Raw genomic sequence first — 27,267 nt, forward strand, 5'->3', positions numbered from 1 at the left:
GGCAGACAGTCTGCAGCACGATCTCTAGGCTATCAAAAAGAAATATCATAAATTAATATTATTTTGAGCCTAGCCTAGCCCAAATTTAAAATATCTTTGTTATGATGAAAAAAGAATAGGCCGCAGGGTAAGAAGAGAGCGAGAAACACACCTTTCAGTTTCAAGATTACATCCTAAAAATAAGTGAGTGGTAGGCTATATGCCGAGCCTAGCCTTAGGCCTAGTACTTAGTAGGCTAGCCCTAGCCTAGTAGGCCTGCTATCGTTATTATTCGAAAATTAATGTATTTATTGCCTAGGCCTAGGCTAGGCCTAACTGATAATATTAGGCATAGGCCTAGGGGAGCAACATCGATTTCAGATTTTGATGTTAACTTAGCCTAGGGGCCTAAGCCTATATTTTGTCGTAGGGGCTAGGCCTACCATTACTTACTAGTTAGTTAATACTGCTCGTATTTTGAAACGTTGGGCTGACCACCCACTAAAATTTGCGCCGTATGTTAAAACATTATTTTCATCGAGGGGCCTATAAGGGATGCTAGTCAAGTCGCCCCATCGCAAAGTCGCCCCATACAAAGTCGCCCCTTACACAGTCGCCCCATCGCAAAGTCGCCCCAAAACAAAGTCGCCCCGACACAGTCGCCCCATCGCAAAGTCGCCCCATCGCAAAGTCGCCCCAACGCAAAGTCGCCCCATCGCAAAGTCGCCCCATCACAAAGTCGCCCTATCGCAAAGTCGCCCCAAAACGTTGTAAAATGTCGCAATGATACACAAAATAACACGGAACGTGTATGCATAAAAAGGGAAGCCCCGCCATGTAGTCTCGGGTTACACGATCGGCACGCACCCCCATCATCAGAGAGGAAACCCCGACTAATCACTCCGCGGTCGCACTAACGTGCTAGCTTACCAGACAGAGGGAATCCCCCGTAATTACTCCGCCGTTGTCGCACTACAACGCACCATCTGAAGATGGGGAAACCCCGCCGGAGTTTTACGATGATATCAGTCGCGTTCGAAATCGGTCGCGTTTAATTTTGGTCGCGATAAAATGATGTTATACGATCTAGATTATTTTTACTTTGGTCGATGAATATTTATTATTATTATTAGGCGTATATTAATAATTGATTTTTGTTTTTATTTTACAGGTCAGTATGATGAGAAAGATGTGTGCCTTAAAAAATGACAATTTGTAAACATAGTTTAAGATTATAGTATTATCCAGCATAATGTCATTTAACAGTACATAATTATTTAAATGTGAAATATTTTATAGGAAACGTAGGCTGCGTCTGTGTCTTTTATTTTATATGCAACAAATTACGTAATTTATTTATAAACATTCAGTTTACTATTATATACATAGTATTACAATGAACATTGATTCTAAGCCTGGAAAGACAATCCCATCATTATATCCATTATAAAATTGCATCATATCACCACTATATGTCGTAAATGATTACGTGCGTGTGTGTATTCGCCATACGTCCGTGTACGTATTATTCCGTGCCTCTTCACTGTCTTGTTTAATTTAAAATTAAATAAACACCCGATATGAGGATATTTATTAGGCATGATAATTAGAATCTATAACCAAAAGGGTTGAAAAAAATTTCTTCAGTAAAATGATCATTGTGCTGTTGAATAAAAGGCGACTCGCCATCTGAAACATTCTCTGAAACCAATCGGAGCTGCGCCTTCTGGTATCTGTTTCCTCACAGCTGCTACGTCTTTCTGCTGACCGTCGGGGATTCCCCTTTTTAAAAAACACGCACACGATACTGTACGATGGTTTTTCCATGGTCAAAATGTAGCGTTTTAAATTTTACTAAAATACCTGCATGTAAAACAATCATATCGGCGATGAATTTTTTTTTTTTTTTCTTTATTTTGAAAAGTCATTATATAATTAAGACACATAACTTGTCAATAAATGCAAAATGATCAATAAGTAGTCTATAACACTCATTGTCTTCAACACTGTTATTGTTTTAACTACTGTAAATCTATACGAAGGCCTACTACACATTTATACATTTATTATATTATCCTAAAAATGAGCTGGTATCCATGCGTAGGTTGAAGAAAGATTCGTAATTGTGGCTCTGGTAACTAATTTTAAAATCATATTAAATTAACATTTTTGAAACTATAAATCAGGGATAATCTTTTTAGAACTTTCAAACAAGGGACTATTTCTTTAATGATTTTTAAAAAGCACATCACTCCATTAAAACCTGTAAAATAAAAATTAAAACACAAATTATGTATATAATAGGATAAACATTATAATGTATACGACATTTAGCGCTACCAAAGTAACAACGCAATCGATATCAAACGCAACCGACTACAGCGTACTACTAGCGGCGGCGCTTCATAATCATACCGAAATAAAACCGTGGGCGACTTTGCGATGGGGCGACTTTGCGTTGGGGCGACTTTGTAATGGGGCGACTTTGCGATGGGGCGACTGTGCCGGGGCGACTTTGTTTTGGGGCGACTTTGCGATGGGGCGACTTTGTATTGGGCGACTTTGTATGAGGCGACTTTGCGATGGGGCGACTTGACTGGATCCCCCTATAAGCACTGTATGCTTGGCTTCTATACCCAGGATAATCCTGGGAATCAAGTAAACAAGTAATAGCCGTGGTGTTTTATTTTTAATTTGCCATGATGTTTTATTTTCAAATTTTTATAAAAATTGCTGTGTGTGCAGTGGCGTAACAGGCGGGGGGGGGGGGATTTCGGAGGTCAGGGAGCGGAATACCCTCCAACTAGCATTCCCCTGGACAACTAGCCTTCCCCTGGACAACTAGCCTACCCCGGACAATCATCCCCCCCCCTCCCCTAGGACAACGGTTCAGGGACGATTCGGCCCTGAGACGATTCGGCCCGGGACTATTCGGCCCACTTTTGGTGGGACGATTCGGCCCACTTTGTGGGCCGAAACGTCTCAATTTAGACCAAATTCATATTCATTTTTTTGGGTATTTATCAAGTTTTTAAAGGTGTTTAACAATCCGTATTTTATTGATATTGACAATTTTGATATAATATATATAATAAATTACAAAAAAAACGTAATTTTATATTCAATTTATTACTTCGAAAACCTTGTTTATTTCGTGCATTCGCCAAGCGGCCAACAGAGGGCGTAACTTGTTTACATCGTTCGCGTGACTAAAAATTGATCATTTTCGACAATGTTTTCAAAATGTTTGCTTTATTGCATCTTTATCCCTAGTAGTACTACCCCATAGTCTCTCTGGAAATAAAGTTTGGGGAAAAATCTTATTTTATGCTTATGAAATGCATATCAAAGCCGATATATTTAAGTGTGCCGAATCGTCTCAGGGCCGAATCGCCCCGGGCCGAATAGTCCCGGGCCGAATCGTCCCAGGGCCGAATCGTCCCGGGCCGAATCGTCTCAGGGCCGAATCGTCCCGTTACCAGGACAACTATCTCCTAAGAGTACACCTGCCAACTCTCACTGATAATGTGCGAGTCTCGCGTATGAGTGCCGACTTTTTAATGTCTCATGCATACGTAGCTATTTCTCATCCATAAAAAATATTCAGAAAAACTTTATTTTCAAATTAACTTGCCTATTTGAAGGAAAAATAGCCTAGGACTACACTTTATTTAATTAATTTGAGTATAATTAGCCTATGTTTATTTGTATTTTATGGTTGAGGTAGTACAGGAAAGTCATACTCAATTTGGCGAAAAATTTAACATAGAGGGCTTATTTTGCGATTATTTTGAGTTATAACGTAGAGGTCCAATTATCGTTTATGGTTCCTTTTTAGATTTTACACTGTCTCAATGACCATCTTTTGGGGTTTTTTTTAACCATTTCTTTAAATATAGTCAGCGCTTGATTTCTAAATAAATTCTTTCCTGAAAAAAGCCCTGCTTTTGGCCATTTTTACTTTATTTCACCCTAAACAATTCATGCGCTTTTAGATCAAAGAGCAGCTGAATAGCTTGTTTATATCAGCAATAAAATTCACAATACATACAGTAAAAAACAAGAATTAATTGGTAAATATCTTGAAATAAGGTCAAAATAATTCAAGCATCGCTGGAGTTAGGTCCGTGGCATTAGTTAAGATGGGGTATGTAGCTGTCGTTAATAACGCCACGGATGTGGCGTAGTGAGTTGCGTTGATAATGCCACTGCCAAGTTCACACGCAAGGCGTAGGCTACGCAAGGCATACACCACACGTGTGAACAGGCTCTAAGTCAACTATCCCTCTAGAACAACTAATCTTGTGACACCAACACCTAATGCTTTTTATTTTTTTTTTCATTTATTTTGCCTTTTTTCTAAATCAAAGAAAATTATAAAACAATGCCATAGGCCATCATTTCCAAAATGTTTTTCGCCAAGTATAAGTGGTGAGACGTACCCATGAATACTGTTTAGTTAGTAAAGTTATTTTCAAAATCTCCACCCTTATTTGACCAGAGAAGCAATTGTTAACAATCCATAATCAAAATGTTTTATACAGTATAACATATTTTCCATACAGTGTTGCATTGTGCTCTCAAACCATTCTACATATCACAATTTTAATTACATTTAATTTTACTTACAGTACATTTGTTTTGGTGCTACTCTAGACCGTGGATGAGCAAAATCTGCACAAATTACTACATGGTAACTTTGACTTAAAAAGCACTTGCACCGACCATGTTTTAATCGGTTTACACATCAATATAGTCATGTCAAAGAATTTAATTGATAGGAGACTAAATGATTATAAACTATATTGTACGTGTCCACAGTTTATCTGAAAATTAAAAAACTAATACAAAAAAATAACCTCCGTTACTTTGGAATTACTACTAGTACTTAGTTTCTGTGTTTTGGGATTGATGGACTTGGTGGAAGAGACATCAGCCTCACCATGGTTTGGACTGAGGTAAAAAAATAAAATCTTTAGTAGCCCAACACTCTTTTAGTCACTAAAAGTCACGGACTATCTTCAGAAAGTTTGAAATAAGACTATGCCGAAGAATATACTGTAAAGATGCATGTTAACTAAATTTAAGATTTACATTCCTCTATAGGATAATGGTTCCTGTACAAAAGAAGATTTAAAAAAATATGTTTTGCATAATCAAGGTCATTACAATGCCGGCCTTGGCAAATTCAAATAATAATATTTGTTTTGAAAAATCTGAGAAAACTACGTCTCTAAATCAATATTACAGCAAATACATATAAAACATTATGGTGTTTTGCATTGAAAATTAGGGCATCATCCCCCTAAAAAATATGAAATTTCCGATGATAGCTGGATTATTGATGTAAGTGGCGCATGTTTATCTTTGGTACTAAAAGTGTACACCCCTCTTTCCACATAATGGACTACACAATGGAGGAACGCACAGGGTAATTTCTTACCAGAGGGTGCATGTACACGGAACGGAATTGTTTTTCCAATGATCTTTGTTTGTTCAGATCGGCTCTCCTCGCCCATCGCCTCTTCCTGAAAAAAGAACACATGGTAATTTCTTAAGCTCTGTCTAGACTATCACACTAGTTTGACAAAAAAAGTGTGCTGTGCCCAAATATGGTAGTGATATCCTTAAATATGGTAGTGATATGACATCATCATATCCATATATGTGCACATCAAATTTTTTTTTCACATAAAGTTTGATGGTGTAGACAAGGCTTTAGGTGCGTGTAATTTTTTTTCCAATGATGATCTTTAACAGGAATAAAATTCACACTGGAACATTTTTTTTTAGGTTGGCATGATAGAGAAATAAACACCAAAGAAAAGACCTACTGTAATAGAAAAGAATTAACTTGACCACGATTGATAAGAAATGTTAAATACAGTACTAATCCTATGCATTGTTTTTTTTTATATTTCAGTCACATAGCCTGTCAGATAATCAGTAATCATGGCTGTGATAATGACGGGTACGGATTACAGAGGACGCGTTCTTGATGATAATACAGTGAGACTTGCGGTCACAATGAAGGGGCAGAATGCTCAATTAGTTGTTTTTGAACAGGTACAGTAGTATAAACACTTTGATTTGCTTGCAGGCTTGCAACAAACAAGCACAATTATGCTTGTACACCAATAGCACTGTCCCTATCCTCCAGCCCTCCCGCATTGTTTACCACACCTACGTTCACGCTAGCCATTTGCGTCTTCGCAAATGGCAATTGGAGTTGACGACTCGCAGGAAAAAAAATGATATCCTTAGCAAAACTGACGTAAAAGAAATTTTTTTGTCTTGGCATGGCGCTAAATAAAATTTTCTGTAAATCACAACATAGCCGCCGACAACTGACCCAGAAATAACATTGCGTGACGTTACACACATTTTTCCGTGTCATTGATCAAGTAAATTAAAACGGAGCACTACATATTACTGTACTGCGTTATCTGTAACTGTACACACTCGGCTAACAAGAGTTTCTTTTCAGAATCGCTATTCTTTCATCATGCGCAGTAATTATCATTACAAACAAACAAACAAACTGCGCATGAATACTGGTTTTCGCAAATAACAAGCGGTGGACATTCCTTGTGCGATTGTAATGTGTTAATGTTTTTGTGACTAAGATGGAAAAGAAGCTAATAAAACACACAAACAAAAAATGTATTCATTATTTTATATTGATTGACAATAAACATGAACACAAAGTGAAAAACTTTACACCACATGCGACTCAGTCGTGGTGACTGGTTATCGTGAGCATACAATATAGTAGATACTAGGCCTAACGTTCTTACAGTCATATTTTATTGATGTTTTAATCACAAATTTTTAATGAAAAGAAGATAAAAACAACACTACACAACAACGTACACATTTAATATGTATTTACCAATTTGGCCATTTTCATAGTTTTTAAAAATTTGCTAAAGAATTTCCAATTTGGCGAAGAAAAATCTGCGACCTTTCACCAGTTTTGCTAAATCAATTTTGACCTTAGCGTGAGTGTAGCACACGATTTACCTCATTGAAAGAGTGTATGATAAATCTATAATAATTGATAGTTCAAGTGATAGGTCATTTAGGCTTTAGCTTCTCAAAGGCTTAGTTAGCAAAGATTACTCTAGGCTGCAGTATAACGTGGATAATGATAGTAACTGTACATTATAATAAGGCAGAACGAAGAAGGCTTTAAAATTAATTATAAAATTAATAATTAACATTAATGATGGTCAACTACTCTACATCGATATTTCATTAATATTTTTTCTATATAGGACAAACCTTTGAGGAACATAATCATGAGACTATGTGAAGACTGGTCACTATCCAACCATGCAGAGTACAGCTTACAATACCAAGATGCATTCATCTATGTTACAGAGAAAAACAGGCATGAACTGAAGAAGGGAACAATTCTCAAACTCACAGATTCCCCAGTAAGTTTAATGTGTTAATTATTAATCAAGATCTAAATAGAAAACATGTGTTCAGTGACACATTCATGACACTTGTCGTGTGCGTTGTAAAGGGGAAACCCTGGATGCGATATTTCTTTTCGTGCGTAAGTTGGAGACCCCTCGTCACGAAATAAACATGAATCCATTAGTCATATCCATAAGGTGTGACGTAAAAATTGAGCTAACTACAATTCGCTAATGCAAACAATTTCTGTCGAGCCGTCTGTGTAGTCGAGTGGATGAGGCTATGGACTTTACATGTCGATGTATGGGGTTCGACTCCCATGAGCTACTAATTCTTTTACTTTATAGTGAGAGAGAGATTATTTAGGGAGTTAGGTTTAGTTATATTTAGGAAGTAGTTCGGCTATCTTTCACATGGGGTCCCCAAAAAAAATAGGACCCTGGACAATGCTTAATTTTTTTTGGTGGATCATCAGTGCAATTTTTACATTCAAAAAACAAATTTTCAATGCCTTTTACGGGGACCTGTCCATATACCTAAAATGTTCATCCCTCAGCCCCAATCATGGTGGGGCTGAAGTATCTCTTCTATTACTGTAGCTTCATTACGTTTGTCCAGCTGGGTGGTTGGCCGTGGCTTGGCCCCAGGAACTGGATTTTAGGCCGCAAAATCAAAAGTTTACGGAAGGCTGGGTTAGTACATTGGGAAAAAGCGGTCATCCTCAAATCCATATTCATAGCCTCTTCTTCATCCTGTTAGGAGAAAACTTCATTGTTGAAGGCTACTGCTCCACTGGCTATAGCTTTTGCAATTTTTATGCATATAGTATGTGGTGCATACACAGTTAATTAATAGATAAAATAACATTCACAACTTGCACTCATATTAGTAATAATAACAATAAAGGGTATAACATTTATGAGCAGTCCCTTTCGCCTAGTCTCTGAGATATCCCCATCCGTATCTATCACAATCACGATCCTGATCCTGAACAACTTCCTAGGTGGTAAAATAAACATACACATTTACACCGCCACAGTCATCCATCATTTCAAACACGGGTGAAATATTGCTTTAATGTTCTCGTTATGGTTATCTACAGCCTTGTTCAGTTGTCTGCTGAGCTACAGTGCAATCTACTAAACCTGACCTTGGGTTTTTCCGTAACGTTTGGTTTTGCAGAATACAAGTAGGCCTGTACATGAACTTTTCAAAAGGCTTGCATAAAAACACAGTGCAATGATAACACTTTATGTCGCATCACCTTTAAAATTTACTGTATTTTCAGACCTAACTTTTCCGATATTCAAGTCAACTCTTTCCCGATATTTTTGATAAACCCAACAAATCTAGGTATTGAATCAAGAGAATAGAAAACATTAATATCGGTCCATTATAATCAATTCATGCATTGTTTAATAAGTGAAAAACAAACCTTTGTTTTTGTTTTTACAAAATCAAAGTTTTATTGTTGAGTTTTCTTTGATAAACATTTTAAAATATTAGGTATAAATATTTTGAAATTTCTTTTGAGTCATAACCAAGTTGTATATTTACAGCACAAGGCTGCGTTGGATCTTTTCAACACATTGCGGTCTTCAGACCAGGAGGAGCGACATCAGGCATTAAAAAAGCTTACAATAGCCTCAAGTGATGTAGCCTTTGCCACAGAATTCATAGCAAAGAAGGGCAGTGGTCTCCTTCTTGGACTTGTAGAAGGAGGAGAAGAGTATGTCTTGATTCATTTAGTGGCTTCACTAGTCACAGAGAATAGTTAGGAAAAAACAAACTAGCATTGAGTTGATGAGTTTGAAATCATTAAAGCTGAGAATAAATAAACAATAGAAAATAATTTTGCCACATTGAAAATTTAAAACAATCATCTGAACCTGATTTTATGTCAAGAGTACCATACCAATATTGAAACTGGTTCTGTATTCCTCTGAACGGAAAATTGATATCTAATTGTGATAATTATTGGTTCTAATGTATGTTCACCTTTTTGTAAACATTTTCTGCCATGCAAGGTTGTTAACTGATCCATGTTTGAAATCAATCAATGGAGAGAATGGTTCATTCGTTGGATATTATATTTAACACAGTCAACCTTTCAACTCACCATCATGATCCAACTTATGGACATTCATTATTTGTATCAGTAACATTTTTATTTTACATACCCCTCAGAACCGTATTGAAAAATTCATAAACTAGATTATGAACCTAAATTGTACCTTTTTGCAACTTGTCTGCTGGTGTTCTCAATCTCAATAATAAAAATCAACAAAGTAGTAAATATATTATGAATATACAGACTTATAACTCACATACTCCTCATTTTGGTTTTGACCATTAGACGGGGTGAGAGTCTAGGATGTGCATTGTCTGCATTCTTGGAGCTAATGGACCATAGCATTGTCTCCTGGGATTTGCTCACTGCTGTCTTTGTTAAAAGAGTAAGTATTTCTAAGCTTCTTGTACTGAGATTACTGTGAAGTTCCCACTACTTTCTCATATTTATTTGCATCCACCACCATCTAACTTTTTTTTAGGTTGCCAACTGTGCTAAGGAGAGTCCAGATCCTAAAGAAAGTAGCCTTGCTCCTAAATCTATGGACCCGGTGGTAATAAAGAATGCAGAGGATGCTGCCATTGCTAAGAAGGTTATCAATGATGTTATTACACACAAATCATTATCATTACTGGAAGCTATTGTAAATAACTGGTATGTACAGTACAATTGGCATTAGCTATATCACAAATAATAATTTAAGATAACACATAGGGTTGGAATATACCCATATCACTATGGTAATTATATCTATAATATCTATATTATTAGTTTTTACTTTCATATTGTTTTTGTTTATAGCCCAGATTTGTATTCAACGGTTGCAGATGAGATCACATTTAAGGATATTATACCTCACTTAAAGTAAGTTGAAGTACTAGAAATAAGGTTTTTCTCTAAAATTTTCTTTCTTCACACATACCTAAACCTAGCGTAAGCCTTGCGAAACTCACGCCTTTGCATAGATTAGCTCCACTCACTATGCAACATTCTCAGAAGTATGTACAACAGCTACATTATTATTTTAACAATGCCACAGATAATTTTGACCTTGTTTCAAGATATACCAATTCATGTTTTTGTTGATGTACAGTATTGTAAATTTGCTTGGTGATAAAAACAACTATTTAGCTGATCTCTACTCTTAGATCTGAAAAAATGAATTGTTTAGAGTGAAAGAAAAGTAAGCAATAGCTAAAAAAAGTTCTGACTGATTCATGACTGTGTAAAATGTATTAAATTTATTTAGGGACCCTACTTGTATGTAAATGTAAAAGTTAAATTAAACGCTATTCATTAATATAATTTTTTAATAATACATCAAAACAAATTTGATAAAATATAACATCAAGAAGGTAAGCAACAAAACAAACAAATAAACAACATCAGAGCTTTCATAAACAATTATGTCTCCTAAAAAGGCGGAGTTAACATAATTGATAACAAGCAAAATAATATCAAAATAATGCGCACCCATAAGAAAAATGAATTTGTCATTTTCATTTAAATAATCACAATAAATAGCTCTCTCTCTAACATTGCTATACCAATCATAACGTAAATCTGAATAAAATGAGCATTTGATTAAAAAATGAAATTCGTCGTTCATTAATATAACTAACGCTGTATGTGTGAGCATTTGACATTTTAAACTGTGAATTACCTTACTACTTGCTTAGGCCCATGCACACCATGAGTCTTAAAAGCTGTTTGTGTGAACATTTGATATTTTAAACTGTGAATTACCTTACTACTTACTTAGGCCCATGCACACCAGTCTTAAAAGCTGTATGTGTGAGCATTTGGCACTTTAAGCTGTGAATTACCTTACTACTTGCTTAGGCCCATGCACACCAGTCTTAAACGCTGTATGTGTGAGCATTTGACATTTTAAACTGTAAATTACCTTACTACTGGCTTAGGCCCATGCACGCCAGTTTTAAACGCTGTTTGTGTGAACGTATTCTTATCATTTGTATATAAAATTAAAGAGTTCTTACCTGGATGAAAATTTAAAAAAAAACAACTTTTAATAAGCTTTTTTCTGGAAATAAATATTGTACAGTACTACTTTTTTGACCAAAAGTCATCATCTGATCAAATGATTTTATTTATTTTCAGTACTGGGAGTCAGGAGATCAAGACAAGTTGTATTGCATTAATTAATGCTCTTTGTCTTCATGCTCCAGAAGACAACAAAAAGGTGATTATTTTATGATTTTCTTGACCTCTTGTGGTCATTGTTTTTCAGATCTCTTCAAAATGTCATTATATGTGGAAAAAATCATGGGTACTTTTCTTTTTGTAAAAAATGAAAAATTGTGAATGGGCTTTCATATTATTTGTTATATAACACCTAGATAAATTCTTGTCATTTCATTGGACGATTTGTGGTCACATGGTATGCAATAGTACACACTATTTAACCTATTTTAGGCTTCCTTCCACACATTCTATGTTTTTAATTATTATCGAACTTGTTAATATTCGTTATGTGTGGAGAATATATTAAATAAACGAATTAAGATATAGTACTAATTTAGACCAAAAAAGCATTTATATTAGCTTTAGATCGTTTGTATGATTTTGATTAAATAATGGGAACAACTAAATTCAAAATTCTTAATTTATCCCTCGTGGGGCAATTTAAATTTTGTTATGGGATTTGAAGGACATAGGGTAGATTTAATAAGATATCGAGGATGAAAGTTATTGACAGCATAACCTAGCTAGACTCGCCTAGGCCTACAATAGGTTGGACAGGTTAGCTTATTGCATAGGGGCCAGGCTATCCCTAAATCTTCTAGATGTCGACTACTTCCTATTTCTATGTAGATCCTAGCTAATGATGAAGGGCACTAATGAATTCGCAACTTTCAGTCCAGAAACTGTTCAGCCCTGGGTGGTTCATACCAGTCGGTTGGGATGATTCGTTCCAATTTAGGCTGCAAACATTATTTTTGTCAAAAAAGTTTGCTTTGTGCTGTACAGTAGTAGATCTATCTTATTGTAATATGGATACTGTTCTTATTTAGGCCAAAACAGAAAGCTTTGGTCTCCCAAGTTGTTTTATTTCTAATTTCACTTCTGTAACAATTGTTTGTTGACATATCTAGCATTCATTTTTTACTGCCTGAAACCTCTATTTAAAATTCTTTAAACTTGGCAGCATACAAACCCCTTTTTAAGGACTTAATGATTGATAATGTATTGCTTTGAGAGGTATAACAATATTTAATCATTAAAAGATATAAATAAATGTTTATATAAAGTTTGAGGTACCTCATGTACAGAGTTTCTCGACTTTCGATCCATATGCTTCGATCGTCCTTAGAAGTGAGAAATCTTTTCAGAACCATGTATGTGGTTTACCGCAAAATGTATATAAACTGAAACATTAATTTTGCCATGCGAATCTTAAACAATATAAATAAAGTTATTCTCATACTATTACACTATATTTTTTTTCTTATCAGGCATTTTTTGATGATGCTTTAGCTTCAAAGGAAGTTAGAGTTGCTATTCTAGAAGTAAGTTTAATTTATTACTTATTTATTTTTTACTCGCTGAAAAGCTTTGCGAGCTTTTTGCTAAGTGTATTACTTACCTTTGTAAGTTTGTTTGCATGATAATTCTTTTTAAAAATGGCTATACCAACATACCATGTCTATTGATTTTCAGAAAAATTGATATACCTGTATTGGTGACATTACAAAAACTTAATATATCCATTCTGTATTTTCATAGGCTAAATAATTAATTAGTGCTACCTCACTTGCCGAAAATATTACAAAAATAGCCAAAATATAAACATACTGTATTTCTAAAAAAAATGTAATGTTGGGCCTTTTAACATGATGTGAACCTCTGCTTTACAAGACAACATGCCTGCATTCTGAGGAGTGCTCATTGTTTGTTGAAAGTATCATACAAGTAGTGATATTCCTTTTGCAAACAAATTTTACACACCTAAATAAAACTGACAGGTAGAGTATGCAAGTATCGTTGGTTAAAAAACTGTCGAATGCTAAGATTTGTCATTATTGTGAATTGTAATAAAAAAAATTGTATTTTTGCAGGTTGTACAGAAAAATCCTACAGGGTCAGACATGCTGCACCAGTTGTATGTATTCCAACAGTTGAACTTTAACCTTTTAGAGAGAAAGATGAATACCAAACTTAGTGCAAACAGTGAAGTAATTATAGATTGTTTTGTTATAATTATCATTATTATCAATCATTTTCTTATTACAATCATCTCATATTTTTAACACTGCTATCATTGTCATGGCCATTGTCATCATCCATCGTATCATCCTAATAACGGATTGATACAGCGCTTTTACTTGACAAAGCACTTTACATCAAAACAAACTTAAATAGTCCAATAACACCAAAATGATAAATTTATCTAGAAAACATCATATTAAACAACTGCCATCACCATTGTCATCACTACCCTTTTCACCATCAGCATTTTCATCACTATATTGTGATCATCACTCTTGTCATCACCATTATGATCATTACCTATAATTCCATCTTATCAGTGTGTGCACCTAATTTAGATGTCCACACTGAAGCAAAAAATTTAGGAATCACTATAAATTATAATCCAACAAATGAAAGAATTATCCTGGCCAGTTCATATATTTGCTTAGAGTTCAACTCTTGAAGAATTTTTCTGGTCCTGTGCTAACAACACCTTTTTTGCTGGCTCTTTGGCTTATAAAACAAATTGGATGCATTCCAGATGTCTTTGTTGGAACCAAAGTGTCTAAAAAGCAGACTTTGACACTGACATTGCAAGCTAAATTTATATACAGAAATATATCGCTCTTACCTAAATCTGTTGCTGCTTTAAATATAATAAATACCAGTGATTACAAAAACCAGTTTAGCAAAGTATTATCACCTTTAATGCCACAGAGATACTACATTCCACAATGCTTAAATATGCACCGACATCCTTGATTTTTAAATGATAAAAAGAATCACTTCATCTCGAGCGCTTTTAAAAGCAGACATACTAATCCATATGATTTGTTTTGCTGCTAAACCAATCCTACATACTGGAAATCTTCATGTGTGTGTGTGGTAGTACACTGGTATAAAAAGATACATTGGTTCTGTACCTAGAAACAACTAATAAAGCGACTTGATTTGGACAGCAGGTGGTTGTATACAGAAACAAAATCATATCACTGTAGATGCATTACATACACTGAAGTGGCACAACAAAAACCTACATGAACAACCATAACAACCAGCTCAGACTGGTGCAGTCGGAGAAAATGTCAGCTCAATAGACAGACTTACACTGTCCTAAAATCTTCAGAGATACCGACTCATGAATAAAAATACTGAAAAGATGAGGGCGTATCAATGTGATCTCTAGTGCACGTCTGTACAATTAAGGGACTAGTGCTGTTCCGCCGTACCACACCAAGGGCGTATCAATTTGATCTGTGGTGCACGTGCGTACAATTAAGGGACTAGTGCTGTTCCGCCGTACCACACCAAGGGCGTATCAATTTGATCTGTGGTGCACGTGCGTACAATTAAGGGACTAGTGCTGTTCCGCCGTACCACACCAAGGGCGTATCAATTTGATCTGTGGTGCATGTGCGTACAGTTAAGGGACTAGTGCTGTTCCGCCGTACCACACCAAGGGTGTATCAATTTGATCTGTGGTGCACGTGCGTACAATTAAGGGACTACTGCTGTTCTGCCGTACCACACTGATAGTGTTAAAGAGTCGCTATCCAATCGAGTTTGAACAATACCATGAAAGCCCCAGTGGTCTAATGGTTAGGACATCTGCATATCAAGCAGATTAATATCAGAATTTTAGTAGATCTTATTACTTGCCTGGACACAAACAGAGACAATTTTCGTGGATGTTTATAATTTCGCTTTGGGCAATGTTGAGTACTGCAAATTGATCAAAATGTACGTTTACACAAGTATGCTTCCTCCTAGGGTTCTGATTGTGTAGCAGTGACCATTGACTTCAGCAACAGCACTGTAAATGCCAAACAACTTAGTGTCGTGGTTGAACATGGCGACATGATGTCCAACTTGGATATCGCTTAATTGCTTGGTGTGAATATCAAAGTTTCTTTCTCGTATTTCTGTTCTTTTGTGAGATCTCTGTCCGCTTCCGACATGGCTTTTATGCAATGTGAGTCGAATGCACGATGATGGACAGGCAAAGAATCTTGAATAGGCTTGCGAAATAGTTTGACTGCAGGAGACAGTCCTTCCTTCCTTGAAGAGGTGGCTCAGGAGAGCTTTAGCTAGTTCGTTGCTTAGTCAGGGTTATCCGTGTAAGAGCGGATAGCGCTAATCTTTGGAGCAGTAACGTCGTCAAAACTGATCGACTTTTCTTCTAGCAGATGTGTGAATTTTGCGTGGATTCGAGACAAGTAGTCGCAGCTTGACGATCTTGTCATGTTAAGGATGGGCACCAAAGGATTGTGGTCTGTCACCACGTCAAAGTCAAGTAAAACCTTCCAAGAACATGAAACATAATATAAATGCAATTACAGAATTTTAACGTTTTATCTTAATATTATAGGAATTCATGTTTTTTATATGCGTTTCTATGTATAACTTTTAGGTGATCCTGCCTCATTGATTTACTTTTGTACTTATTTTATGTCTTATTTTGTACTGTATTTGTAAATTGGCGAAATAAATGATATGATTTGATATAATAATACTAATAAATAGATTCAAATTATTTGTTTATTTTCAGAATTTTTCTAAGTACAAAGAATATTTAATGGATCTACGTAGAATAGCTTTTTCTAATGAGACAGAATCTAAGAAAGCAAATTATACAGCTGACTACAGAAAACTTGGCTTTCAGGTAAACAAAGAAAGACAAGTTACTAAAGAATAAATGACAAACTAGTGAAAGTTAAAATTAATGCCACTGGAATTTTGTGATTTTCAGAAAAAAATTACGTAAAATATAAAAAACTAAATTAAGAAAATCTAACAGATTTTTTCCACAAGGTGTGTTTATTAACACGTATCTAAAAAGTTAATTATGCTTCTGTGTATTCATATTTTTTGTTGTAGTGTATACAAAATTGTGCAACATATAGGAATGTTAGTTTTAGTTTAGTGTTTAGTTGAAATATTCTGTACAGTGTTATAATTTGGTTCTTGAATTGTTTCCATATTTGTGAATTGATCTAGGACTGTGCAAATCCATCACAAGATTTTACACAATCACCACCAGGAGTTCTAGCATTGGATTGCATGCATTATATAGCAACTCAACACAGACCTGACTACACAAGAGTAAGTACTCTATTAGACTGACCTTGTGCTTAAACATTTTTTTGATAAATCTATTGCCACTTTTATTAGATAGATAAAAGTCTCACCCCTTTAGATGAGTATAGGTGTATTAATGGCCTAAAGAGATAGCCCTTATTTCATATAGGGCCTGATATATTAAATTTAATTTGACAAGCAAAATAATTTTCTTTAACCTCATATTGCCATTTTACAAGCTGATATCTGTTTTTGCCTGTTTATTTTTCTTGCTTTTCTGGCATTAAAATAATCAATATTTTTATATACAGTACCATCCAGAATACATGTACCCTTGCACAAATACTGTCCACAGAAAATATTCTGGGAAAAAACGCCTGTCAATATTCTGTGAGAGGTCCATTAACACATCAATGACATCATGCTGTTGATGGAGACAGGGTGGATGCTTCGCGAATGTGGCCCGGCTGTCCTATCGTTACCTGTTAACCGCGTTTTGTCTGAATTTCGTCCACAGAAAAACTGCAAGGCTATATGGCACATGTTTTCTGGATGGTACTGTATGTTAAGATAATAAGCCAAGCATTATATGATGTTTATAATTATTTACCATAATAAATTACTGAATATCAACAATGCTGTGGGTAATCTGTATCTTAAAAAGCTAAATTTTAAAGTCAGAAAGAATTGCCATTTTATTATTTGTGTACACTAGCATGTTCTTGAGAATTCAAGCCGTGGCCTTGAGCATGAATGCCCATTTGGTCGCACAGGAATCGCCCTCACAAGAATTTGCTGTGAAATACTTAATGTTGGAGAAACGCGTAAGTTATTATTTTTAAAAACTATGCCCAGCCAAATGTTTTTTATTGTTCAGATGATTCATTCAGTGTCATTTAATGATAATATTATGCAAAAAAATAATAGCATATTTATTACAGTGTTCTCTAGAAGCAGGTTTTGCCAGACTAAATTGGCTCAAACTGGTATTAAAAATGAAAATTTTACATGTAACAAACATTTATCTAGTAGTGGTAGATTAGGTCCGTAGAGGGCTTAGTTAGAATTTCATCAGTTTCCAGTTAAGATGATGATAATAAATATTTTAAATAAAATCTGCACTTTTTTATTTTTATAGCTGATGAAACATCTCAGGATTTTTATCCCTTATTCTTTGCCTGTGACAATGCTTTCTTTGAATTCTTCTGCATATGTGTTCATCGGTTAAACAAGACATGGAAAGAAATGAGAGCTACTCTACAGGACTTTGACAAGGTAGTTAAACTCCATGTACACTTTTATTTTGGAAAGATAGTTTGTAAACAGTATTTTACTATGAATTAAAACAATTTTATATGATTGGTATGTTTTGACGGCAAGGAAATTAAAGAAATTGAATGTTACGTTACACCCATAGAAAAAGCAATATCTGTTATAATGCTTCTAGAGTAGTATTTTCATTAATCACTTGCTCTTCTTACCTCAGCGTAGAATTGCCATAGAAATGCAAGTAATTGATGATTCTATTCTCAGAGTACATTAATAGATGAATTAACATCAAATTTTATAAGCAATCGAGAGATTTAAACCTAGTTGAAAACTCCATTTTTACACCACCTTCACAATTTTGTCCACTTGACAAGGTGGCATAACGAACATTTACTCGATGACAAAATGCAAGTGGAATTGATCCGCAACGTCAAGAGGCAACTGAAACTGATCTAGGCTAATTCTGTTTCTGATTCCACATCTTGTATTATTGTTCCCATTAATTTTTCGAAATCATACAAACGATCTGAAACAAATTTAAGTGCTTTTTTGGTCAAATTTAGTACAACTTCTGTATGTTATTGTGGCTGCAAGTTAATGCAAAACAAAACCGCTGTTGGATTTTTCTAAGGTTTTTCACAGTAATTGATCATTGGTTTCTTTCATACGCGAGAAGCTATTTTTATTTTGTACACGAAAAATTGAAAAAAAGTACTATTTAACGATTGTTAAATAGTGTGTACTGTTGCAGACAATGTGACCTACAATTGTCCAACAAATGATCGGAGTCCATTTAGGTGTGTTATTATGAAATATGTAATTAATTATGGATAATTATAAATTTGTTAAGGTAATGGATGTTGTAAAGGAACAGATTGAACGTGCCCTGAATGAAAAGCAATTGTCTATGATCAAGTTCAGGACTCGCCTGGGACAGCTCAGCTACAATGAGATATTGCGTCTTAGGAATGTGGAGAGATCAAAAAAAGAAGAATGGGACTCACAAGCGCCACCTGTTGTGTAAGTTACTAAATTTAAAGCATTTTTATACAAGAAAGCATTTTTTAATTATTTATTCTTTGTTTATACTGTTAGTGCTGGTTCTCTTGGTAAATAAGATAGCAGAACAAACAAATGAATTCAATTTGGTACAATAAAGGGATTTTGAGATTGACTGTGTGTACATTTAGAATAAGAAAATGAATTAAAAAAAGACTCGTTTTTAAGCATCTAAAAGACATTCAATCAGTTCAAAGATTTTTTATTTAGTTATTTATTTTAATGTCTTTAGGCAATGTGGCCTATATAGATAATATGTACATTATAATAATGGATACCAAAACTGACTATTATAATTTAAAAAAAAAAAAAATTTACTGTCTTAATGGAATAATATTATTACTGAACTGAAGCACTTGAAATTTATTAGTTATGATTTACAAGTTATTGAATCATAATTATATTAAAAGTGCAAAGTGCATAAACAGAAAAAAAAAACAAAAAAAAAACTGACTATTATTGATTAGATTCTACTGCAGCGAAAGCTACAGCCTTTGGCGTCCCTCTGGCCCCAGCCAAAGTTTGTGCCTTTGGCACTCAAAAGCTCAATTTTCCAAATTTCTCAAGGTTGACAGGTCTGAGAGGGATAATAACTTAAATAAATTATCTATCCTGTGATTGGCGAGTTTGTACTCACTGTTGGATTCTTGTGAAATAAATAAAAAATGTGTATACATAATCTATCTTGTAAGGTGATGAACATTGATAAATGAATTACTAGCTAGGATATTTATTGAATATCTGCACCCACAATCCTGCAATCAAATGGCAAGAATCTACTTAGGTATGTTATAAAAAGAATAAGGAACAATGTATTACATGTTCAGGTATCATACAGATTATATCCCTTGACCATGTAATCATGCAAAAAGACCGTTTATCAAGAGTGATGGTGCTATCACATTCAGTACGATGATTTTAATCTACATAAACATGTACTCGGATATTACCAGTTTTTAAGTTACAAATTTACCATTTTTACCATTACATGCATAAATTTACCACTGTTACCATCACATGCATAGATTTACCGCTTTTTTATTCACTGTTAAAATATCAAAATAAAAGTTGAGTTATTCTTATTTTCAGAGCATTAAGAGAAAAGATAAAACCAGAAATCTTAGATGTCATTAAAAGACAACGCCTTAACTTCCTTAAAGAGGGAATGCAGTTTCCAAAGATTGCTAGAGGGCGCAGCACAGGTAATATCTGTATTTTTATTTTTCATACATAGTATTCGTAGTCTTCTTGCATGAATGTATGATGTATGTAGTAGGATTAGCCAATCTGTATTAAGTATTAGGAATCATTAAGAATCATTTGTTTAATATATATATTTTTCTATATTTGCAATATTTTATATCGTATACATGTCAATGTAATCTATAGGTATGTGTATTTGTTCAATATATATACTTCTATATATTTTTATATATTTGCAATATGTTATACCGTAAATACAAATTGTAAGTAGTAGTTGTACTAAGATGACATCGGGTATGAAGCGCCTCACATACACACAGAGCCAAAATCACATCTTGGACTTGCACAGTGTATGGACTCTAACCTTACGGTTTTCATTAAATATACCATTTCATGCTATCATTCTAAATAACTAACTTTCAATCTATTGCATTCCTCTTTTTTCATTCCATCCATCTTATCTTGGTGAAAAGGGAGGATACTACATTTTCCTCCCCTGAGTTTATAGCCTCTCTACTCGAACACAACTAAGAACACAAATAAGATAGTTTAACAAGAAAATTTTAATCATGTATTTTACCGCCATTTTTTTATTCTACATTTTAATTAACATCGTATCTAAAATTTTAAATGAGAAAAAATATGGTTAATACTGAATTCTGGCATCTTATTATGTAAATATACCTGTATTTTAACTACTTTAAACACTTACTTTTAATTATCACAAATGTACTTATATGTATATAATATATTCATCAATGAGAATTTAAATAAACGTGAGAAGAACTCACACAAGACAAAAAAAAAAGTATTAGGAATCAGCGAAGGGTGCCACCAACGGAATCAATCACACACACGTTCGATTAACAAACAATTGTATTGATAACTGTTGTAGTAATGTGTAGTGAAATACGGAATACGATTCACTGAAACAATGAACATAATAATACATTTTAGAAATACAGTACTATTTAACAGTGTAACTGTATCCATGATATAGCATTAATATAAGCATTGTTATAATTAACATGACTGATATAGAATTACGATTATTAAATAATGATTAATTTCCACTGAACTTGTTATTCTAATGATTTACATATACTACATTGAGTTTTCTCACACTGAGTTCAGTGATTGATGTCATGGCAACCAGACAGAGGCGAGATGGCGAACATGCTTGATCGACACACAGCACAGTTATGCAGTCATGCATTCGATATACGAATGTTATACATAAACAGTCTAGATAAGCTAGTATAAATGCAACTTATAACTGTGGTACATATCATTAATAGTAATATCACAAACGTTAATTCTAATCGAAAGGTGTAATGATTAATAACAATATCATACGTCTCGCTAGCCCACATTGTCAACAGGAAACTGACCGGCATGTACGGCTGGCCTGCCTAGAGATTATACATAGGCCTACAGTGCCTACAGATAATATTAATTATGAGCAGTAATTATTAATCTATGGCAACTCACCGAAGATTTGTGGCCTATCCCAATTCTTACAGATTAACACATTTAACCAGTTTTAACTATAAACGGGTACAATGTACACATGCACTTCTTCCATTTTCATGACGTGAGGTTTCTATAGCGCCATAAATTAAAGTCTAAGTGCACTACACAATCAATATCTGTTTTACTTGGAGTTTCAATCTGAAATAGCGTACAATTGTTTACCAAGGTTTTACCTTTTTATATGCATATACGAATGCCTCCCCCTATCGGAAGGGTCTCTACTGGATTAGTAGCACGGTAGTGTAGACCACTTTTGTTTTATATACTTGGGTCATTTAGTATTTGGTGGGCCTTCAAGGAAAAATCCAAATCCTGTGAACCAGGTGATGGGGAATTTACATTTATGTGAACAAAAATGTGTTGTAACGATGGCCGTGTTTTAATTTTACTTTAATTCTATTTTGTCTTATTGCCTTTCAATTGCTTTTTGTTGCTTTTACCATTTTTATTCATTTATTTTTATTTATTTTGTTATGAAATAATAGAAAAAGCAGGAAAAGCTAAAAGTATTGTATTACATGATATAAAAATATGGACAGCACACAAAAATCAAACAGCAAAACATTATTATATACTGTGTTTTGAAAACAAACAGGGAGTACGCTATTTAGGCCCAGCTCTTTATGCACAGTACAGCAAAACAAAATGTTTTTTTTTCAGGCAAGATTATTTCTATAACACATATATAACTCAACCTTTCCCTAACTTCCATTTTTTTAAAAGTCTTGACTTGTACAACAAAAGTAAAGATACCTTATTCTTGTTCTCTTATATCCTCATGTTTACATATTGCTGATAAAAATCACCTTGGTTTATTTGTCTGTCTTTCTGTTTTTTGTCAAAACTACTAAACAGATTTTGACTAAATTGTCACCTTAGATAGCTCTCTGTCAGCCCTACGCATTATTATTTTGTATTCTATAAAATAAAATAAACATCGGTTTAAAAGTATAAAAGTAACAAACAATTAATTTCAGGTAAATTCTGGTACTGTCGTCTTTCCCCTAACAACAAGGTACTTCAGTATGGTGACACTGAAGATGGTGTCGTTCCCAGCATTGATGATCCTCTTCAGAACAAAAGTAAAAAGCTTGAAGTTATTTTTAATCTACTAGATATATTCCTATACAATATTACCAAGTAAGCAGATGATGCAAATTCATTTTGGAACTGGAACAAATGGATTCCAACCCATGACTTCTAGTGGGTATTAGACCACTGAACCGTATTTGACACTTTCATAATATTATAATAATAACTTTGGTTCTATAATTTTTGTCGATTATTAGACTTTATTAATCGATAAATACTATTTAATAAAGTCTAATAATGAGTGAAAGCATATTTTATCATATAAATTTTGACCCCAAAAATAGTTTTTTAAATTACCTTTGCTTCATTTCAGTATTAGTAGCCGACATACAAACTTTAAATGTTGGAAAAGAATGTTACTTTGCAAAGGAATTGAAGAATAGAAGGGTAAGAAAGATTTATTTAGATTTCTAGGAAATTCAAACATTTCATGGGCATGTTACTCTATCTTTAGTCAAGTTAGTGTTAGTTCAAATCAATTTATTGGAAAAAAATACTCTATGTTCATCATTTCCTTTTTTTTAGGGTACTACTGTAAATACATGTTGTTCAATTATCTACGATCCTGATAACTCGCTTGACTTTTTTTTTATCAACCAACCTTCTGTAAGTACAATCAATATTGGCTTAAATGTTGAAGTCTAAGGAGGATCCAATAAATATATTTCTGACATTGTATCGCCTTGTCAAGTCATGGTGCAGGGAAAATAACATTTATGCCAACATAATAATTCAATTGTGTTTTTTATGATTGTGGAATTTCAAAAATTTGCCTCAACTGCTGTATATTTTTTCTGAAAATTTCCTTTGAAAATGAGATAATTTTTCTGGAAAAAGACCATTAAAATGTAGTAAATATTTATAAAAAATTAAATGTTACTGTATGCAGTAGAACGCATATTAAGGGAAAACCTTTTGGACCCAACAAATTGTCCCCTTAATAGGGATGTCCCCTGAATTTAAAGGACACTACCAGAAAACCAAAAACCAAATATGCCAATTGATCTGGACTCTGGAAATTGAGAAGAATTGAAACTTGACCAGTCAATGTTTCACCAATGAAAATTTTCAAGCCAGAGAAAGTATATTATTAATTATTATTTAATGGCGATATATTAAATGAATATTATTATTTGAGTTGAATCAACCATTTGGCACACTCAAAGGTGCCCCCCCCCTGTCCCTGTATTAGGGGGTGCCAGTAAACATATTGCCTCTTGTTTCGCGATAAAGTGGCCCCAGAATAGGGTGTCACAAATGAAAGGTTCTATTGTAGTTATTTAATTCAATTCATGTAAAATTAGACCCATGAAATTGCCTATCCTTTACCGATGCTTAATTTTATTATACAACCTTGTTCTTGCATAATACGCATACACATTCATTTTTCCATCTCTCAGAAAAGACAATATTACAAGTAAAAGATTATAAATTTTATTTCAGGAGCCCATCTTTAAGTAGAGCAACTGATATTGCATACTGTGAAATCAGAAACATGTTTATGTTCATACTGCCAGTGATACATTACATTACATCTTTTATTGCAGTTTGATTTGTGGATAGATGGCATCAATACTTTAATTGGTAAAGAAATGACAAGTCATCAAACCCAGACAGACTTAGAAACCCTACTCACCATGGAGATGAAACTTAGACTACTGGACACAACTAATATCACCATTCCCACTGAACAGCCCATTATTCCTCCACCCCCAAGCAACCTTAACTTTCACTTCAGATTTGAATAACAGATAAGTTAAATATACTTGCATAATAATATTAATCAAGCCTAAAAAATCATCTATTGAAAAGTGGTCATTTTTTTTAGTTGGTTTTGAATAAATATGAATTGTTGCTAAAAAAAATACTACAAAATCTCAAAATAGGCTGGGTGTTGTAGACAGTAGTTGAATAAGAAAATGATTATTTTTAGGAAAATGACGTAGATTAAAGTAGACTATGCCGACCTTCCGTAAACTATGAGCTGCAGGCGGCTTGAACGATTGAAGAAAAAAACCAATGATGTTTAGTAAACAAATCAAATGCTAAAATATGCACGGCTAAAGTTTCTTGCCTTTGTTTTTATAAAAATGCACAATTTCTAGTAAAAATCTGACATCCTTGTTTCATCCATGAATTTCGGTCATTGGTAATGTGCATTACTAGTGATCATGTAATGTAGAATCTTTAGGTTGACTGACATGACACCCAACCCCTGCCCCTATAATAATTTTCAATCAACCTTACCTGGGAAAGATACAAATGTTGAAAAATTATTATTAAAATCACTTTTTTTCGCACATAATATTGCGCACGTAGGTGGGACTAATGCTGCGCAGTGAAAGGGTTAACAGACAAATGAAAATGATGTTGTGCACATTATAAAAGGAAAATTTATGCTTGTCGTCATGTTCACTCATTTTTAACCCTCAAAAGAAAAAAAAAATTACTCCTAAAATTGACGTGGTGGAATTTCATATTTGCTTCATTACATTGGTCAATGGTATTGTACATTACAAATTATGGCCAGGGTTTTGTCCCATGAACCATATTTTGGGAACGCAGTAAAAAGTTTGCGGAACGCTGGACTAGACTCTACGCTGTATTGTTTTTAATTGTAAGAAAAAATGCAACCCTAGATTTTCATAATTCATAAACATTTTTTTGTTGAATATGCCATTTTAATGTCCCATAATAGTTATCCACTTTGACCAAAATTTGGATTGAAAACAAATGTATTCACCTGAAAAAATTGTAATTTAAAGCAAAAAATAGTCAAATTGGCTGCCAGCCAATAGGTTTTTGGTTGAATTTAACCATTTACTTTGTCTTTTTCTAAGTGAAAACATTGTTTCTTTTCTACGAAAGTGATTAAATTTATTAAAACTACAAAATAACATTATATTTAAAGTCTGATTTAATTAATCTTCATTTTTCATGTTTTTGGGGGACAATACATCTTTAAATTTTGGCAAGTTTGGGTTTGGGCAATATAACATTATTTTTGGCCTTAGAATAAAGATGATGATATTAATGATGATAATAATACTGTAGTTTTAGGAATCTAAAGATGCAGCACAGATTTTCTGTGTGTACAAATATGTTTTCATTGTACTTGTGAATGTCTGTGTAAAATATTTCTGCTGTTTTTAAAAGCATTGACAATATTGTACTAACCTTTTCTGGATTCTGGCACTGGTTTTCTAAAATTGAAATTATTTCTTTTTTAGTTTTTTTTAATGAATTTAACAATTGTGAGTGTCTGTGTGTCCTGTTTTATTCTCTGGAAGTTGACTCAACAGTAATGCACTATGTTGTCCCCACCCAACTACCTACGCATTGAATAAATAATACAAATAAATTAATGTTTAAAATGTTTAATAGTATTTGGGTTTTTAAAAAAAACAGAATGTTTTTTATGGTTTGATATTGAGCAAACCATTATCTTTGTTTATTCATTCAATAGAAAGTTTTATTCCAACAGCATCGGATGTTAGCCTGGTCATGTTCTTGTTTGTTTTTATTGGCTTAGCTCAAAACAAGGCGGGGAAAAGATGAAAGGACTGTATGAATGTTATCTTTTGTATTTTATATTTATCTATATAGTTTCTTTATTGAAATTGTTATATTTTATTGGTGTTACTTTGAATGTAAGAAACCTTTGTTAAAGGTTCCTGTCTACTCTCTTAGTTCCTGTTGTTTTGTATGTAATTGGTTTTTCGCAATAAATAATTAGAATTGATTACAATATTGATAACCTTAAATTACAGAGTATTTCCACTTTAAAAAAAACAACAGTGTATTGCAGAAGTTTAATTAAGGGACGATTTAAACAGTAGTGATAACATAATATTTATATATATTTTTTTCATTTAAAGAAGGATTAAAATGAAGTTTTTTGATTTGTTTAAATATTAACCATGTTAATCATTTCTACATTTTTAAATATTGGTGCTAATTTTATGCTTGTATTCACAAATGCACACTAATATTTTTTTAATACTGGTATGTAAAGTATTTTTGTACCTTTATATAATAATTTCAATAATTATTTTATGTTTTGTGTTTACGGTATATTAATTATTTTAGTTTTGTTCTGTTTATCTTGTTTTCAGTAACTTTTTCGAAAAATAAAGTAAATCTAGATAGACCTAGTGTTATCAGTTTATTGGCAGTTTAACGAGTAACATATTTTCAAGATGAAGACCAATTGCTGAAATGTAAGTTTTTTGGAATTGGTTACTGTGGCAGCAGAAATAATGAGATCATACATCATATACTGTATACACGTTTGTATGATCTTTTTTTAAATTTGACCATCCAGTTGATACTGATTTATCACTTAC

The 27,267-nt window shown here is 33.7% G+C and overlaps 1 protein-coding gene across 3 annotated transcripts; it reads left to right on the top strand.

The window, feature by feature from the left end:
• On the top strand, positions 1-27,071 carry LOC144849527 (engulfment and cell motility protein 2-like). Of its 3 annotated transcripts, XR_013613982.1 has the most exons (21): positions 1-183; positions 5,903-6,045; positions 7,257-7,418; positions 8,964-9,133; positions 9,761-9,860; positions 9,957-10,129; positions 10,277-10,339; positions 11,597-11,678; positions 12,952-13,005; positions 13,555-13,671; positions 16,236-16,349; positions 16,685-16,789; positions 17,481-17,589; positions 17,904-18,040; positions 18,885-19,054; positions 20,183-20,295; positions 22,807-22,911; positions 23,235-23,308; positions 23,447-23,527; positions 24,469-24,772; positions 24,808-27,071. XR_013613982.1 is itself a non-coding variant. In XM_078706461.1 (20 exons), exons 2-20 carry the CDS (start codon positions 5,932-5,934, stop codon positions 24,667-24,669), a joined length of 2,244 nt encoding a protein of 747 aa, XP_078562587.1. In that variant the 5' UTR covers positions 1-183; positions 5,903-5,931; the 3' UTR covers positions 24,670-27,071. The 3 variants fall into 3 exon arrangements, 2 of the variants coding, with proteins under 2 accessions (XP_078562587.1, XP_078562588.1); XM_078706461.1 differs by having other exon boundaries at positions 24,469-27,071; XM_078706462.1 differs by lacking the exon at positions 1-183 and adding an exon at positions 5,095-5,525 and having other exon boundaries at positions 24,469-27,071.
• The last annotated feature ends 196 nt before the right edge of the window (positions 27,072-27,267 follow it).

The sequence above is a fragment of the Antedon bifida genome, chromosome 8, assembly GCF_963402885.1.
Source record: "Antedon bifida chromosome 8, ecAntBifi1.1, whole genome shotgun sequence".
Lineage (NCBI taxonomy): Eukaryota > Metazoa > Echinodermata > Crinoidea > Comatulida > Antedonidae > Antedon > Antedon bifida.